Source organism: Nerophis ophidion, linkage group LG02, assembly GCF_033978795.1.
Source record: "Nerophis ophidion isolate RoL-2023_Sa linkage group LG02, RoL_Noph_v1.0, whole genome shotgun sequence".
NCBI classification, from domain to species: Eukaryota; Metazoa; Chordata; class Actinopteri; order Syngnathiformes; family Syngnathidae; genus Nerophis; species Nerophis ophidion.
The window spans coordinates 1,262,861-1,279,866 of record NC_084612.1 but is presented as its reverse complement, the minus strand read 5'-3'; the positions used below and the strand labels follow the sequence as shown (position 1 = coordinate 1,279,866).

At 40.6% G+C, this 17,006-nt stretch overlaps 1 protein-coding gene and 22 non-coding genes across 23 annotated transcripts in view; 22 read left to right on the top strand and 1 right to left on the bottom strand.

Moving 5' to 3' along the window:
- The window catches only part of LOC133535455 (mucin-5AC-like), a 96,029-nt gene that overhangs the window by 53,849 nt on the left and 25,174 nt on the right, over window positions 1-17,006 (bottom strand). Inside the window, exons 9-12 of the mRNA XM_061875307.1 lie at window positions 2,549-2,687; window positions 2,369-2,479; window positions 2,206-2,275; window positions 144-281 (exon numbers count right to left, since the gene is read on the bottom strand). Coding sequence (XP_061731291.1) covers window positions 144-281; window positions 2,206-2,275; window positions 2,369-2,479; window positions 2,549-2,687 — 458 coding nt within the window. The remainder of the gene's footprint in view (window positions 1-143; window positions 282-2,205; window positions 2,276-2,368; window positions 2,480-2,548; window positions 2,688-17,006) is intronic.
- trnat-ugu (transfer RNA threonine (anticodon UGU)) lies at window positions 4,414-4,487 on the top strand. Its single transcript has one exon. It is a non-coding gene; the product is annotated as a tRNA-Thr (tRNA).
- Window positions 4,826-4,899, top strand: trnat-agu (transfer RNA threonine (anticodon AGU)). The gene has a single exon. It is a non-coding gene; the product is annotated as a tRNA-Thr (tRNA).
- Window positions 5,229-5,302, top strand: trnat-agu (transfer RNA threonine (anticodon AGU)). The gene has a single exon. It is a non-coding gene; the product is annotated as a tRNA-Thr (tRNA).
- On the top strand, window positions 5,924-5,997 carry trnat-agu (transfer RNA threonine (anticodon AGU)). Its single transcript has one exon. It is a non-coding gene; the product is annotated as a tRNA-Thr (tRNA).
- trnat-agu (transfer RNA threonine (anticodon AGU)) lies at window positions 6,365-6,438 on the top strand. Its single transcript has one exon. It is a non-coding gene; the product is annotated as a tRNA-Thr (tRNA).
- trnat-agu (transfer RNA threonine (anticodon AGU)) lies at window positions 6,796-6,869 on the top strand. The gene has a single exon. It is a non-coding gene; the product is annotated as a tRNA-Thr (tRNA).
- On the top strand, window positions 7,158-7,231 carry trnat-agu (transfer RNA threonine (anticodon AGU)). Its single transcript has one exon. It is a non-coding gene; the product is annotated as a tRNA-Thr (tRNA).
- trnat-agu (transfer RNA threonine (anticodon AGU)) lies at window positions 7,584-7,657 on the top strand. The gene has a single exon. It is a non-coding gene; the product is annotated as a tRNA-Thr (tRNA).
- Window positions 7,998-8,071, top strand: trnat-agu (transfer RNA threonine (anticodon AGU)). Its single transcript has one exon. It is a non-coding gene; the product is annotated as a tRNA-Thr (tRNA).
- trnat-agu (transfer RNA threonine (anticodon AGU)) lies at window positions 8,513-8,586 on the top strand. The gene has a single exon. It is a non-coding gene; the product is annotated as a tRNA-Thr (tRNA).
- On the top strand, window positions 9,195-9,268 carry trnai-aau (transfer RNA isoleucine (anticodon AAU)). Its single transcript has one exon. It is a non-coding gene; the product is annotated as a tRNA-Ile (tRNA).
- On the top strand, window positions 10,015-10,088 carry trnat-agu (transfer RNA threonine (anticodon AGU)). Its single transcript has one exon. It is a non-coding gene; the product is annotated as a tRNA-Thr (tRNA).
- trnat-agu (transfer RNA threonine (anticodon AGU)) lies at window positions 11,109-11,182 on the top strand. The gene has a single exon. It is a non-coding gene; the product is annotated as a tRNA-Thr (tRNA).
- trnat-agu (transfer RNA threonine (anticodon AGU)) lies at window positions 11,550-11,623 on the top strand. Its single transcript has one exon. It is a non-coding gene; the product is annotated as a tRNA-Thr (tRNA).
- trnat-agu (transfer RNA threonine (anticodon AGU)) lies at window positions 11,878-11,951 on the top strand. Its single transcript has one exon. It is a non-coding gene; the product is annotated as a tRNA-Thr (tRNA).
- trnat-agu (transfer RNA threonine (anticodon AGU)) lies at window positions 12,292-12,365 on the top strand. The gene has a single exon. It is a non-coding gene; the product is annotated as a tRNA-Thr (tRNA).
- trnat-agu (transfer RNA threonine (anticodon AGU)) lies at window positions 12,733-12,806 on the top strand. Its single transcript has one exon. It is a non-coding gene; the product is annotated as a tRNA-Thr (tRNA).
- On the top strand, window positions 13,142-13,215 carry trnak-uuu (transfer RNA lysine (anticodon UUU)). The gene has a single exon. It is a non-coding gene; the product is annotated as a tRNA-Lys (tRNA).
- On the top strand, window positions 14,493-14,566 carry trnat-agu (transfer RNA threonine (anticodon AGU)). Its single transcript has one exon. It is a non-coding gene; the product is annotated as a tRNA-Thr (tRNA).
- On the top strand, window positions 14,934-15,007 carry trnat-agu (transfer RNA threonine (anticodon AGU)). Its single transcript has one exon. It is a non-coding gene; the product is annotated as a tRNA-Thr (tRNA).
- trnat-ugu (transfer RNA threonine (anticodon UGU)) lies at window positions 15,342-15,415 on the top strand. The gene has a single exon. It is a non-coding gene; the product is annotated as a tRNA-Thr (tRNA).
- On the top strand, window positions 16,696-16,769 carry trnat-agu (transfer RNA threonine (anticodon AGU)). Its single transcript has one exon. It is a non-coding gene; the product is annotated as a tRNA-Thr (tRNA).

Here is a 17,006-nt window from a genome sequence, read left to right as displayed (position 1 = left end):
AACTTGTTCACCGGTCCTCATATGGAAGATACTTTTCCTTCTTGATGTCTCAAGAAAGTTAGAAATACAAGAAAACACACACAGATAAACACTCGCTGCTGAAAACTATTTAAAAAAAATTGTGTAACATGTTTCCAATTTACCTGAGGTGCTTCCTTTCAATGAGGTGGGGGCTGACAGGAAGACCTGCATTAGCGGGGTCAGTTGGACCACCAGCTTCAGGCCAAGCTTGGTGCTGATGAAGATGTAGAAGGAAGACGGCTGGAAGATGCTAATCTCGGCTGTGGCACGAAAACAGCACACAAATTTCTTGAAATTTTGAAGAAAATATATTAATCATACAATTAAACTGTGTTGGCAATGCCCCTTGTGGTAGGAGATGGTATTACCAGAGGGAGGAATTACAGTTGTATGTAGGGATGGGTACCTTGGTACCTTGGATCTTTGGGCACCACACAATTCCATTTGACTCGATTCATGGGGGTAACGATTCAATTGAGAATGGATTCTTGATTCAAAAGGATTATTGACTCAAAATCAATATTTTTGTATGTTCTATGATTACCTACATTCCTCCATAAATGAGATAAACAGCGGTGATACAATTCTATATTACTTAAAATAAAACTGGTTTTGTTGAATAAAATTCTTCCCAAATATTTAATAAGGTTTAATACAAATAAGACAACAAAGTCATGTACAACAAAGTGTCAGGCCATGTCAAATAAATTGGCAGGTTATGTACAACGTATGTACAACTATGTGGCAGGTCATGTAAAATAAAGTGGGAGGTTATGCAAAATGATGTGGGAAATGATGTAAAATGACGTAGGAGATTATGTAAAACAAAGTGGCAGGTCACGTAAAATAATGAGGAGGGTCATGTAAAAAAAAATGACAGGTCCTCTAAAATGATGTGGCAGGTCTTGTAAAATCAAGTGGCAGGTCATATCAAATAAAATGGCAGGTCATGCAAAATAAAGTGGCAGGTAACTTAAAATGAAGTGGCAGGCCATGTAAAATGATACGGCCGGCCATATAAAATAAAGTGACAGGCCATGTAAATCAAAGTGGCAGATCATATAAAATAAATGGTAGGACATGTAAAATAAAGTGGCAGAACATATAAAATGATATGGCAGGCTATTGAAATTATACAATAGATCATTTAAAATAAAGTGGCGGGCCATGTAAATCAAAGTGACAGGTCATGTAAATCAAAGTGGCAGGTCACGTAAATTAAAGGGGCAGGTCATGTAAATGATGTGGCAGGTCATGTAAAATAAAGTAGGAGGTAATGCAAAATGATGTGGCAGGTCATGTAAAATTAAGTGGCAGGTCATATAAAATGATGTGGCAGGTCACTTTTATTCTTTGGCTTTTAACACTACGTGAGTTGTGTGGTCCTCTGTGTTTTTTATACACTTTGATTTCTATTTTACTGTTTTAATTGATTTTACCCTTTAAAATTATTTTTAATCATATTTGTTTTTATATATATTATTTTAATATTGGTTTTATATTTATTTATTTTTTGTTGTTATTCAGTCATTGGTGGAGCATAATATTGTTTTGTTTAATATTGTTTTTAATATGGCTGTGCAGCACTTTGGAAATGTTATTGTTGTTTAAATGTGCTATCTGCGATGAGGTGGCGACTTCTCCAGGGTGTACCCCGCCTTCCGCCCGATTGTAGCTGAGATAGGCGCCAGCGCCCCCCGCGACCCCGAAAAGGGAATAAGCGGTAGAAAATGGATGGATGGATGGATGGATAAATGTGCTATATAAATAAAGTGGATTGGATTGGATTGGATGTACAATGATGTGGAAGGCCATGTAAATCAAAGTGGCAGGTCATGTAAAAAAAAAGAGTGTCAGGTCCTGTAAAATAAAGTGGCTGGTCATGTAAAATGTGGCAGTCCATTTCAATTGGTACGACAGGCCATATAAAATAAAGTGGTAGGCCGCATAAATCAAAATGGCAGGCCATGTAAAAATGCTGTGGAAGGCGATGTAAAATGATACGACAGGCCATATAAAATAAATTGGCAGACCGAGTAAATCCAAGTGGCAGGTCAGGTAAAATGAAGTGGCAGATGTAAAATGAAGTGTCAGATGTGTATTACAGTATTAGAGTGAAGCCCACAAAGTATTAGACTTTTTGACTGAACTCCACAAAGTATTTGAGTATTTGTGCCAACTCACATGTGAAGAGAGGCAGCTGAGACAGGATGTGGTTGACAAAAACTTGTCCAGAAGCATGAATTTTAACCACCTGTCCACCGGCAGAAAGCATCAAGAGTCAAGGTGTGTTCGTCGGCATGGCAACGGGTACAGCGACAGGTGATGGCCGCTGGGAGAAACGTACCAGAGACTTGCTGTTCAAGGCCAGCGTCACTGCCCTGAGGCAGGTTTGGCTGTCAGTCAGACCACACTGGGCGAGGTCCACCAGCACCGTGTACAAGGACCCGTTGCTCTGCTGTAAAAAGTGCACAAGTTCGGGTCACACTGGTCCTCCGTGCCGCTCCCTCCTGTGTGCTAACGCTACCTTGGCCAAGACATAGGTGCAGTCCCCGTGGAAGGTGTACACTTTGCCATCAAAGGTGCTGATGTGGGCCCCGCCCTCCAGGGAGCAGCTCCCGGGACAGTTGTCCTCGGTGCACTTCCAGTGACCACTCTCACACACGCTGGGATGGAACACACAACAGTGTTAGTTTGTTTGAACATTTTCCTATAAAGCACATTCTTAGGAGATTTTCCAATACGGAGGAGCTTGGGCGCATTCAAATATAAATACTAAATAAAAGCTGCAAGCAGCGATGGACGGGACCGACTTTTGCTGGTGTTTCCTGCCTTTACCCATTCCACATATCTTTACCTGCACATTACCTACCTTCCCTGCATCCTGGGGTCACACTGGTGCTTCTTTCTTTCACCCATACATGCTGGTGCTTCCTGCCATCCCCCAGACAACATATCTTTACCTGCACTTTACCTACCTTCTCTGTATCATGGAGTCAAACTGGTGCTTCCTTCTTTCACCCAGTCAACATATTTTTACCCGCACATTACCTACCTTCTCTGCATTGTGTGGTCACGCTGGTGCTTCCTGCTTTTAAGCGGCCATCTTGAGACGGCATCAGCGCAGCAGTTCTTTGAAGGCTCGTAAAATCAAAACCGGAGCAGTTAGAAAAACTCTTTGCGCAACTTTTAATCAGAAGGGTTCGATCTCTTTCCTGTGCGAGTTTGAAGCCGACACAACAAACGCGCTCAGAGGAGATAGTGTTTGAAAAAAGGTGACAGGTTTTTACAAAACTTTTGTTTTGAAGGGATAATTGCCAACTTCCTGTTGATTTTTGCTAAAGGATGTCAATTAATAAAACGTAGGTCTAAGTGAGACCTACATAGTGGTTTTGTTTCATGTCTCTACGACATTCCTACCGGAAGTTACAAGCAGTTTTGTCTGTGTTTTCTTCCTAGGAGCAGTGTTGTCTGTGTTTTATTCCTAGGGGGCGTTAGAGCGCAATTTTAAGTTTTGGAGTTTGTTTTTTTATTAGATCGCAATTTTCGCCAGTCCTGATGTGTGTGTTCAGTTTGGTGAGTTTTAAAGCATTTTGAAAGGGGTCAAATTACAGCTCGAAGAGGCAAAAATTATATTTTAAAAAAAACTTTTGTTTTGAAGGGGTGTTTGCCAACTTCCTGTTGATTTTTGCTAAGGAGGTTATTTTATGAAATGTAGGTCTAAGTCAGACTACAAAAAAAGAGTTTTTTTTTTTTTCTAGTCTCTGCGACATTCCTAACGGTAGTTACAAGCAGTTTTGTCTGTGTTTTTTCCTAGGGGGCACTAGAGCGCAATTTTGAGGTTTTTTTTTTTTATTAGATGGCAAATTTTGCCAGTCCTGATGTGTTTGAAAAATTTAATTTTGAAGCATGTTAAGGGGGTCAAATTACAACTCAAAGAGGCGGCGGTATAATAATAAAAATAAAACCTTAGAAATACAATAGGGTCCTCTGTCCCAAAGGGACACTCGGTCGCTAATTAGCAAACTTACTATTGATTTTAATTGTATTTAATAATAATATCTGTGGAAAGAGGTGTGGCCAGCGCGCCTGCAGGAGCAAAGGTCACCGCCTCTGTCTATGGCGCTGAGGACGAGCACCGTCAGATAGGAGGCGGGGCATGGGCTGACGGCGAGACACAGCTGACACCAGGTGATTAGATTTCACAGGTGCTACATGTTAATCTAATCATCTGCTGTCTTTAACAGTAAGCGGCCGGGAGAAGGAGGGACGAAGGATACTGACGTGGCTGTAAAGTCGCGTCCTGCTGGAGAAAAAACTTGTGATTGAATCTATGTACGTCACAACCTTTTTCAACTTTGCATGGCTGGCTCCTCTAAAGTATACATCAGTGGTGCTGTGGCTTAGTTGGTTAAAGCGCATGTCTTGTAAACAGGAGATCCTGGGTTCAAATCCCAGCAGTGCCTTACTGTGAAGCTCAAACTGTATACAAAGACAGACCCCACTGTCTACCAAACCAACTAATTAGATTTTTAGATTTTTACCTATCGAATAGCTGTAAATCTGCTTAAATACCACTTTTGGTGCTACATTGCAAAGTTTACAGAATTGATTGTCGATCAGATCAGCAAATTTTTACAGTTTTGATTGGCAATCTCAGGTGATGCTGAGGCTTAGTTGGTTAAATTGCCTCTCTAGTATACAGGAGATTCTGGGTTCAAATCCCAGTGGTTCATTTTGATGTGAAAGTAGCTCAGTGCTTGTAAGTTTTAGAATTAATCTTTTCAACAGGAGACTTGCATGTGGTGCTGTGGCTTAGTTGGTTAAAGCGCCTGTCTAGTAAACAGGAGATCCTGGGTTCAAATCCCAGCAGTGCCTTAGTTAATCTTTTGCCACTGCAGGCTCAGCCCAACCACATCGAACTTTGACACAGGAGTACAGTTTCAGTAGTTGCACAAGTGGTGCTGAGGGTTAGTTGGTTAAACTACCTGCCAGGTAAACACGCAATCCTGGGTCCGAAACGCAGCACTAATTGGTATGCAAGGACAAGTTCCACTCTCTACCGATCAAACCTATAAAAACATATTAAATGTGGCTTTTCATGTGGCTTTGGAATATCTGTGTGTCTGCATGAATGCAACTTATTCGATTGTTCCAATGCAAATTTCCCCTTAGAGATTTAATTGTCTTTTTAAAATATTTAACATGGTGCTGTGGCTTAGTTGGTTAAAGCGCCTGTCTAGTAAACAGGAAATCCTGGGTTCAAATCCCAGCAGTGCCTTTTAGAGCAGCACAAACTGTACGCAAAAAAAAGTCCCTCTGTCTACTAATCGAACTAATGACATTTGGAGATGGTTCCTTTCGAGTACCTGGGAATCTGCTGAAATAACACTACTGGTGCTACATTGCATGTTTTTACAGATTTGATTGTCAATCCAATCTGCACATTTTTACAGATGTGATTGGTGACTTTAAGCGATGCTGTGGCTTAGTTGTTTAAAGCGCCTGAATAATAAAAAGGAGAGCCTGGGTTCAAATCCAAGCAGTGAACTTTAGGGCAGCACAAACTGTATGCAAAGACGAATCCCAATGTCTACCAATTGAACTAATGACATTTGGAGATATTTCCCTTTCCATGTTGCTTTCAAATATCTGTGACTCTGCTTAAATACCACTTCTGGTGCTACATTGCAAAGTTTTACAGATTTGATTGTCAATCAGATCTGCACATTTATACAGTTTTGATTGTCAATCTCAGGTGGTGCTGAGGATTAGTTGATTAAAGTGCCTGTCTAGTATACATGAGATTATAGGTTCAAATCCCAGTGGTTCCTTTTGAGGTGAAAGTAGCTTAGTCCGTGGAAGTTTTAGAATTAATCTATTCAACAGCTGACTTGTAAGCGGTGCTGTGGCTTAGTTGGTTAAAGCGCCTGTCTAGTAAACAGGAGATCCTGGGTTCAAATCCCAGCAGTACCTTTTAAAGCACTGCTGGGATCACAGATATTCTTGTCCAACTGCAGGCTCAGGCCAACCACACCAAATATTTACCCAGGAGTACAGTTACATTAGTTGCACAAGTGATGCTGAGGCTTGGTTGGTTAAAGCACCTGCCTGGTAAACATGCGATCTTGGGTCCGAATCCCAGCATTGCCTTTTGGGCAGCACTAATTGGTATGCAAGGACAAGTTCCACTCTCTACCGATCAAACATATAAAAACATAGTAAATGTGCCTTTTTATGTGGCTTTGGAATATCTGTGAGTCTGCATAAATGCAACTTATTCAGTGGTTATAATGCAAATTTTCCCTTACAGATTTAATTGTCTTTTTACAACATTTAACATGGTTCTGTGGCTTAGTTGGTTAAAGCGCCTGTCTAGTAAACAGGAGATCCTGGGTTCAAATCCCAGCAGTACCTTTTAAAGCACTGCTGGGATCACAGATATTCTTGTCCAACTGCAGGCTCAGGCCAACCACACTAAAAATTTACCCAGGAGTACAGTTACATAAGTGGTGCTGATGATTAGTTGGTTAAAGCACCTGCCTGGTAAACATGCAATCTTGGGTCCGAATCCCAGCATTGCCTTTTGGGCAGCACTAATTGGTATGCAAGGACAAGTTCCACTCTCTACCGATCAAACATATAAAACATATTAAATGTGCCTTTTCATGTGGCTTTGGAATATCTGTGAGTCTGCATAAATGCAACTTATTCAGTTGTTCCAATGCAAATGTTCCCTTACAGATTTAATTGTCTTTTTACAACATTTATCACGGTGCTGTGGCTTAGTTGGTTAAAGCGCCTGTCTAGTAAACAGGAGATCCTAGGTTCAAATCCCAGCAGTACCTATTAGGGCAACAAAAACTCTTTACGCAAAGACAACTCCCACTGTTTAGTAATCGAACTAATGACATGTGGAGATGTTCCTTTCGAATACCTTGGAATCTGCTGAAATTACTCTACTGGTGCTACATTGCACGTTTTTACAGATTTGATTGTCAATCAAATCTGTTTATTTTTGCAGATGTGATTGGTGGTCTCTGGTGATTATGTGGCTTAGTTGGTTAAAGTGAGGTGAAAGTAGCTCAGTGTATGGAAGTTTTAGAATTAATCTGTTCAACATTTCGCTTATAAGCAGTGCTGTGGCTTAGTTGGGCAAAGAGCCTGTCTAGTAAACAGGAGATTCTGGGTTCAAATCCCAGCAGTACCTTTTAAAGCACTGCTGGGATCACAGATATTCTTGTCCAACTGCAGTCTCAGGCCAACCACACCAAAAATGTACCCAGTAGTACAGTTTCATTAGTTGCACAAGTGGTGCTGAGACTTAGTTGGTTAAAGCACCTGTCCAATAAACAGAAAATTCTGGGTCCAAAACCCAGCATTTCCTATTGAGCAGCACTAATTGGTATGCAAGGACAACTTCCACTCTCTACCGATCAAACTTATAAAAAACATATTAAATGTGCCTTTTCATGTGGGTTTGGAACATCTGTAACTTATTCAGGTGTTCCAATGCAAATATCCCCTTACAAATTTAATTGTCTATCTACACTTTTTAATGTGGTGCTGTGGCTTAGTTGGTTAAAGCACCTGTCAAGTTAACAGGAGGTCCTGGGTTCAAATCCCAGCAGTGCCTTGTAGGGCAGCACAAACTGTGTACGCAAAGACAAATCCCACTGTTCACAAATCAAATTAATGATACTTGAAGATTTTTACCTTTCCATGTTACTTTTGAATAGCTGTGAATTTGCTTAAATACCACTTCTGGTGCTGCGTTGCATATTTTCATAGCTTTGATTGTCAATCAAATCTGCAAATCTTTAAGAATTTGATTTTCAACCTTTAGGGGTTTCTGTTGCTTAGTTGGTTAAAGTGCCTGTCTTGTAAAGGGGAGATGCTAGTGCCTTTTTTGAGGTTAAAGTAGCTCAGTGATTGGAAGTTTTAGAATTAATCTATTCAAAAGGAGCCTTTCAAGTGGCGCTGTGGCTTAGTTGGTTAAAGTGCCTGTCTAGTAAACAGGAGATCCTGGGTTCAAATCCCAGCAGTGCCTTTTGGCATGTTCTTGTCCAACTGCAGGTTCAGGCCAACCATTCCGAATATTGACACAGGAGTACAGTTTCAGTAGTTGCACAAGTGGTGCTGAGGCTTACTTGGTTGAAGCACCTGACTGGTAAACCCAGCTTTTCCTATTGGCCATCACTAATTGGTATTTAAGGACAAGTTCCACTGTCTACTAATCGAACTAATGAAATTTGGAGATGGTTGCTTTTGAATAGCTGTGAATCTGCTTAAATAACACTTCTGCTGCTACATTGCACATTTTTACAGAATGGATTGGCAATCTCAGGTGTCGCTGTGGATTACTTGGTTAAAGTGCCTGTCTAGTATACAGGAGAATCTGGGTTCAAATCCCAGTGGTTCCTTTTGAGGTGGAAGTAGCTCAGTGCTTGTAAGTTTTAGAATGAATCTAGTCAACAAACTCACTTCAAGTGGTGCTGTGGCTTAGTTGGTAAAAGCGCCTGTCTAGTAAACAGGAGATCCTGGGTTCAAATCCCAGCAGTGCCTTAGTTAATCTTTTCCAACTGCAGGCTCAGGCCAACCACACCTAACATTGACACAGGAGTACAGTTTCAGTAGTTGCACAAGTGGTGCTGAGGGTTAGTTGTTTAAAGCACCTGCCTGGTAAACATGCAATCCTGGTTCCGAAACCCAGCATAGACTTTTGGGCAGCACAAGGCTGGGTTCCACTCTCTACCGATCAAACTTATAAAAATATATTAAATGTGCCTTTTCATGTGGTTTTGGAATATCTGTGAGTCTGCATAAATGCTACGTATTGGATTGTTCCAATGCAAATTTCCCCTTACAGATTTGATTGTCTTTTTAAAATTAAAACATGGTGCTGAGGCTTAGTTGGCTAAAGCGCCTGTCTAGTAAACAGGAAATCCTGGGTTCAAATTCCAGCAGTACGTTTTAGGGCAACACAAACTCTGTACGCAAAGGAAAATCCCTACGCTCTACAAATCGTACTAATGACATTTGGAGATGGTTCCTTTCGAATACCTGTTAATCTGCTGAAATAACAACACTTGTGCAACATTGCACATGTTTTTACAGATTTAATTGTCAATCAATTCTGCACATTTTTACAGATATGATTGGCCACCTCAGGTGATTCTGTGGCTTAGTTGGTTAAAGCGCCTGTCTAATAAACAGGAGAGCCTGGGTTCAAATCCAAGCAGGGTCTTATAAATTAGCACAAACTGTATGCAAAGACGAATTCCACCGTCTACCAATTGAAATAATGACATTTGGAGATATTTCCGTTTCCATGTTGCTTTCGAATATCCGTAACTCTGCTTAAATACCACTTCTGGTGCTACGTTGCAAAGTTTTACAAATTTGATTGTCAATCAGATCTGCAAATTCATACAGTTTTGATAGTCACTCTCAGGTGGTGCTGAAGATTAGTTGGTTAAATTGCATTTTTAGTATACTTGAGATTAGAGGTTCCAATCCCAGTGGTTCCTCTTGAGGTGAAAGTAGCTAAAGCCGTGGATGTTTTGGAACTAATCTATTCGACAACTAGGTCGCAAGTGTAACTGTGGCTTATTTGTTAAAGCGCTTGTCTAGTAAACAGGAGATCCTGGGTTCAAATCCCAGCAGTATCTTGGACATTCTTATCCAACTGCAGGCTCAGGCTAACTACATTGATACAGGAATACAGTTTCAGTAGTTGCACAAGTGGTTAAAGCACCTACCTGATATACATGATATCCTAGGTCCAAAACCCAGCTTTTCCTATTGGGGAGCACTAATATGTATGCAAGGACAAGTTCCACTCTCTACCGATCAAAGCTATAAAAACATATTAAATGTGCCTTTTCATGTGGCTTTGGAATATCTGTGAGTCTGCATAAATGCTACTTATTCGGGTGTTCCAATGCCTATTTCCCCTTACAGATTTAATTGTCTATCTGCAATGTAAAACATGGTTCTGTGGCTTAGTTGGTTAAAGCGCCTGTCTAGTAAACAGGAGATCCTGGGTTCAAATCCCAGCAGTACCTCTTAGGGCACCACAAACTCTGTATGCAGAGACAAATCCCACTGTCTACTAATCGAACTAATGACATTTGGAGATGGTTCCTTTCGAGTACCTGTTAATCTGCTGAAATAACACTACTGGTTCTGCATTACATGTTTTTACAGATTTGATTGTCAATCAAATCTGCACATTTTTACAGCTGTGATTGGTGGTCTCAGGTGATTCTATGGCTTAGTTGGTTAAAGCGCCTGTCTAGTAAACAGGAGAGTCTGGGTTCAAATCCAAGCAGTACCTTTTAGGGCAGCACAAACTGTATGCAAAGATGAATCCCACTGTCAAATCCTGGCAGTACTTTGGATATTCTTATCCAACTGCAGACTCAAGCCAATCACTTTGATACAGGAATACAGTTTCAGTAGTTGCACAAGTGGTTAAAGAACCTGCCAGGTAAACATGGAATCCTGGGACCGAAACTCAGAATTGTCTTTTGGGTGGCACGAATTGGTATGCAAGGACAAGTTCCACTCTCTAACGATCACATTTTTGAAAACATATCAAATGTGACTCCATCCATCCATCCATTTTCTACCGCTTATTCCCTTTTGGGGTCGCGGGGGGCGCTGGCGCCTATCTCAGCTACAATCGGGCGGAAGCAAATGTGACTCGGGAATTAGAATTGGTCCAATTGCTGAGTTGGTTAAAGTGCCTGTCTAGTAATCAGAAGCACCTGGGTTCAAATCCCAGCAGTTCCTTTAAGGGCAGCACAAACTCTGTATGCAAAGACAGATTGTTTTCGTTCGAATAGCTATTAATCTGCTTAAATACAGATTCTGGTGTTACATTGCAAAGTTTTATGGATTTGATTGTCAATAAGATGTGCAAATTTGGTCAATCTCAGGTGGTGCTGAGGCTCAGTTGGTTAGAGTAACTGTTTAGTATACATGAGATTTGAGGTTCAAATCCCAGTGGTTCCTCCTGAGGTGAAAGTAGCTCAGTGTGTGGAAGTTTTAGAATTAATCTATTCAACAGAAGACTTTCAAGCGGTGCTGTGGCTTAGTTGGTTAAAGTTCCTGTCTAGTAAACAGGAGATCCTGGGTTCAAATCCCAGCAGTACCTTTTAAAGCACTGCTGGGATCACAGATATTCTTGTCCAACTGCAGGCTCAGGCCAACCACACCAAATATTTACCCAGGAGTACAGTTACATTAGTTGCACAAGTGATGCTGAGGCTTAGTTGGTTAAAGCACCTGCCTGGTAAACATGCGATCTTGGGTCCGAATCCCAGCATTGCCTTTTGGGCAGCACTAATTGGTATGCAAGGACAAGTTCCACTCTCTACCGATCAAACATATAAAAACATATTAAATGTGCCTTTTCATGTGGCTTTGGAATATCTGTGAGTCTGCATAAATGCAACTTATTCAGTTGTTCCAATGCAAATTTTTCCTTACAGATTTAATTGTCTTTTTAAAACATTTAAAACGGTGCTGTGGCTTAGATGGTTAAAGCGCCTGTCTAGTAAACAGGAGATCCTGGGTTCAAATCCTAGCAGTACCTATTAGGGCAACAGAAACTCTGTACGCAAAGACAAATCCCACTGTTTACTGATCGAACTAATGACTTTTGGAGATGGTTCCTTTAATATAACTTAGAATCTGCTGAAATAACACTACTGGTGCTACATTGCATGTTTTTGCAGATGTGATTGGTGATATCTGGTCATTATGTGGCTTAGTTGGTTAAAGTGAGGTGAAAGTAGCTCAGTGTGTGGAAGTTTTAGAATTAATCTATTCAACAGAAGACTTGCAAGCGGTGCTGAGGCTTAGTTGGTTAAAGCGCCTGTCTAGTAAACAGGAGATCCTAGGTTCAAATCCCAGCAGTACCTTTTAGGGCAGCACAAACTCTGTATGCCAAAACAAATTCCACTGTCTACTAATCGAACTAATGAAATTTGGATATGGCTGCTTTCGAAAAGCTGTGAATCTGCTTAAATAAAACTTCTGCTACCACATTGCAAAGTGTGGCAGATTTGATTGTCAATCAGATCTGCAAATTTATACAGTTTTGATTGTCAATCTCAGGTGGTGCTGAGGCTCAGTTGGTTAGAGTAACTGTTTAGTATACATGATATTCGAGGTTCAAATCCCAGTGGTTCCTCCTGAGGTGAAAGTAACTCAGTGCGTGGAAGTTTTAGAATTAATCTATTCAATGTTTGACATGTAAGTGGTGCTGTGGCTTAGTTGGTTAAAGCGCCTGTCTAGTAAACAGGAGATCCTGGGTTCAAATCCCAGCAGTACCTTTTAAAGCACTGCTGGGATCACAGATATTCTTGTCCAACTGCAGACTCAGGCCAACCACACCAAATATTTACCCAGGAGTACAGTTTCATTAGTTGCACAAGTGGTGCTGAGACTTCGTTTGTTAAAGCACCTGCCTGGTAAACATGCAATCTTGGGTCCGAATCCCAGCATTGCCCTTTGGGCAGCACTAATTGGTATGCAAGGACAAGTTCCACTCTCTACCGATCAAACATATAAAAACATAGTAAATGTGCCTTTTTATGTGGCTTTGGAATATCTGTGAGTCTGCATAAATGCAACTTATTCAGTTGTTCCAATGCAAATTTTCCCTTACAGATTTAATTGTCTTTTTACAATATCTAACACGGTGCTGTGGCTTAGTTGGTTAAAGTACCTGTCTAGTAAACAGGAGATCCTGGGTTCAAATCCCAGCAGTACCTTTTAGGGCAGCACAAACTGTATGCAAAGACGAATCCCACTGTTTACCAATTAAACTAACGACATTTGTAGATGTTTGCCTTTCCATGTTTCTATTGAATAGCTGTAAATCTGTTTAATGACCCACTTCTGGTGCTACGTTGCACTTTTTTACAGATTTGATCGTCAATCAAGATCTGCAAATCTTTACATTTGTTATTGTCAATCTCAGGTGGTGCTGAGACTTAGTTGGTTAAAGTGCCTGTTAAGTATACATCAGATTCTAGGTTCAAATCCCAGAGGTTCCTTTTGAGGTGAAAGTTTTAGAATTAATCTATTCAACAGAAGACTTGAGAGTGGTTCTGTAGCTTAGTTGGTTAAAGCACCTGACTTTTAAACAGGAGATCCTGGGTTCAAATCCCAGCAGTGTCTTTTAGGGCAGCACAAACATTGCAAACACAAATCCTACTGTCTACTAATCGAAGTTATGGAATTTGGAGATTTTTCCCTTTCCATGTTGCTTTCAAATAGCTGTGAATCTGCTTAAATACCACTTCTGGTACTACAGTGCACATTTTTGATTTGATTGTCAATCAAATCTGCACATTTTTACAGATTTGATTGTTGGTCTCAGGTGGGTCTGTGGCTTAGTTGGTTGAAGCGCCTGTTTAGTAAACAGGAGATCTCAGGTTCAAATTTCAGCAGTACCTTTCAGGACTGCATAAACTCTATGCAAAGACAAATCCACTGCCTACTAATCGAATAATGACATTTGGAGGAGGTTGCTTAATTTCGAATATCTGTGACTCTGCTTAAATACCACTTCTGGTGCAACGTTGTTTTACAGATTTGATTGTCAATCAGATCTGCAAAGTTATACAGTTTTGATTGTCAATCTCAGGTGGTGTTGAGGATTAGTTGGTTAAAGTGCCTGTCTAGAATACATGAGATTATAGGTTCAAATCCCAGTGGTTCATTTTGAGGTGAAAGTAGCTTAGTCCGTGGAAGTTTTAGAATTAATCTATTCGAAAGAAAACTTGCAAGTGGCGCTGTGGCTTAGCTGGTTAAAGCGCCTGTCTATTAAATAGTAGATTTTGGGTTCAAATCCCGGCAGTACTTTGGATATTCTTATCCAACTGCAGACTCAAGGCAATCACTTTGATACAGGAATACAGTTTCAGTAGTTGCACAAGTGGTTAAACAACCTGCCAGGTAAACATGGAATCCTGGGACCAAAACTCAGAATTGTCTTTTGGGTGGCACGAATTGGTATGCAAGGACAAGCTCCACTCTCTAACGATCACATTTTTGAAAACATATCAAATGTGACTCGGGATTTAGAACTGGTCCAATTGCTGAGTTGGTTAAAGTACCTGTCTAGTAATCAGAAGCACCTGGGTTCAAATCCCAGCAGTACCTTTTAGGGCAGCACAAACTCTGTATGCAAAGACAGATTGTTTTCGTTCGAATAGCTATTAATCTGCTTAAATACAGATTCTGGTGTTACATTGCAAAGTTTTATGGATTTGATTGTCAATAAGATGTGCAAATTTGGTCAATCTCAGGTGGTGCTGAGGCTCAGTTGGTTAGAGTAACTGTTTAGTATACATGAGATTTGAGGTTCAAATCCCAGTGGTTCCTCCTGAGGTGAAAGTAGCTCAGTGCGTGGAAGTTTTAGAATTAATCTATTCAATGTTTGACATGTAAGTGGTGCTGTGGCTTAGTTGGTTAAACCGCCTGTCTAGTAAACAGGAGATCCTGGGTTCAAATCCCAGCAGTACCTTTTAAAGCACTGCTGGGTTCACAGATATTCTTGTCCAACTGCAGGCTCAGGCCAACCACACCAAATATTTACCCAGGAGTACAGTTACATTAGTTGCACAAGTGATGCTGAGGCTTCGTTTGTTAAAGCACCTGCCTGGTAAACATGCAATCTTGGGTCCGAATCCCAGCATTGCCTTTTGGGCAGCACTAATTGGTATGCAAGGACAAGTTCCACTCTCTACCGATCAAACATATAAAAACATATTAAATGTGCCTTTTCATGTGGCTTTGGAATATCTGTGAGTCTGCATAAATGCAACTTATTCAGTGGTTATAATGCAAATTTTCACTTACAGATTTAATTGTCTTTTTACAACATTTAACACGGTGCTGTGGCTTAGATGGTTAAAGTGCCTGTCTAGTAAACAGGAGATCCTGGGTTCAAATCCCAGCAGTACCTTTTAGGGCAGCACAAACTGTATGCAAAGACGAATCCCACTGTCTACCACTTAAACTAACGACATTTGGAGATGTTTGCCTTTCCATCTTTCTATTGAATAGCTGTAAATCTGTTTAAATACCACTTCTGGTGCTACATTGCACTTTTTTACAGATTTGATCGTCAATCAAGATCTGCAAATCTTTCCATTTTTTACTGTCAATCTCAGGTGGTGCTGAGACTTAGTTGGTTAAAGTGCCTGTTAAGTATACATCAGATTCTAGGTTCAAATCCCAGAGGTTCCTTTTGAGGTGAAAGTTTTAGAATTAATCTATTCAACAGAAGACTTGAGAGTGGATCTGTGGCTTAGTTGGTTAAAGCACCTGACTTGTAAACAGGAGATCCTGGGTTCAAATCCCAGCAGTGTCTTTTAGGGCAGCATAAACTTTGCAAAGACAAATCCTACTGTCTACTAATCGAAGTCATGGAATTTGGAGATTTTTCCCTTTCCATGTTGCTTTCAAATAGCTGTGAATCTGCTTAAATACCACTTCTGGTACTACAGTGCACATTTTTACAGATTTGATTGTCAATCAAATCTGGAATTTTTTACACATTTGAGTGTCAGTCTAAGGTGGTGCTGTGGCTTAGTTGGTTGAAGTGCCTGTTTAGTAAACAGGGGATCTCAGGTTCAACTCCCAGCAGTACCTTTCAGGACTGCATAAACTCTATGTAAAGACAAATCCACTGTCTACTAATTGAATAATGACATTTGGAGGAGGTTGCTTAATTTTGAAAATCTGTGACTCTGCTTAAATACTACTTCTGGTGCAACGTTGTTTTACAGATTTGATTGTCAATCAGATCTGCAAAGTTATACAATTTTGATTGTCAATCTCAGGTGGTGTTGAGGATTAGTTGGTTAAAGTGCCTGTCTCGAATAAATGAGATTATAGGTTCAAATCCCAGTGGTTCATTTTGAGGTGATAGTAGTTAATCCCGTCAAAGTTTTAGAATTAATCTATTCGAAAGAAAACTTGCAAGTGGCGCTGTGGCTTAGCTGGTTAAAGCTCCTGTCTTTTAAATAGGAGATTTTGGGTTCAAATCCCGGCAGTACTTTGGATTTTCTTATCCAACTGCAGACTCAAGGCAATCACTTTGATACAGGAATACAGTTTCAGTAGTTGCACAAGTGGTTAAAGAACCTGCCAGGTAAACATGGAATCCTAGGACCAAAACTCGGAATTGTCTTTTGGGTGGCACGAATTGGTATGCAAGGACAAGTTCCACTCTCTAACGATCACATTTTTGAAAACATATCAAATGTGACCCGGGCATTAGAATTGGTGCAATTGCTGAGTTGGTTAAAGTGCCTGTCTAGTAATCAGAAGCACCTGGGTTCAAATCCCAGCAGTGCCTTTTAGGGCAGCACAAACTCTGTATGCAAAGACAGATTGTTTCCGTTCGAATAGCTATTAATCTGCTTAAATACAGATTCTGGTGTTACATTGCAAAGTTTTACGGATTTGATTGTCAATAAGATGTGCAAATTTTGTCAATCTCAGGTGGTGCTGAGGCTCAGTTGGTTAGAGTAACTGTTTAGTATACATGAGATTTGAGGTTCAAATCCCAGTGGTTCCTCCTGAGGTGAAAGTAGCTCAGTGCGTGGAAGTTTTAGAATTAATCTATTCAATGTTTGACATGTAAGTGGTGCTGTGGCTTAGTTGGTTAAACCGCCTGTCTAGTAAACAGGAGATCCTAGGTTCAAATCCCAGCAGTACCTTTTAAAGCACTGCTGGGATCACAGATATTCTTGTCCAACTGCAGGCTCAGGCCAACCACACCAAAAATGTACCCAGGAGTACAGTTTCATTAGTTGCACGAGTGGTGCTGAGACTTGGTTGGTTAAAGCACCTGCCTGGTAAACATGCGATCTTGGGTCCGAATCCCAGCATTGCCTTTTGGGCAGCACTAATTGGTATGCAAGGACAAGTTCCACTCTCTACCGATCAAACATATA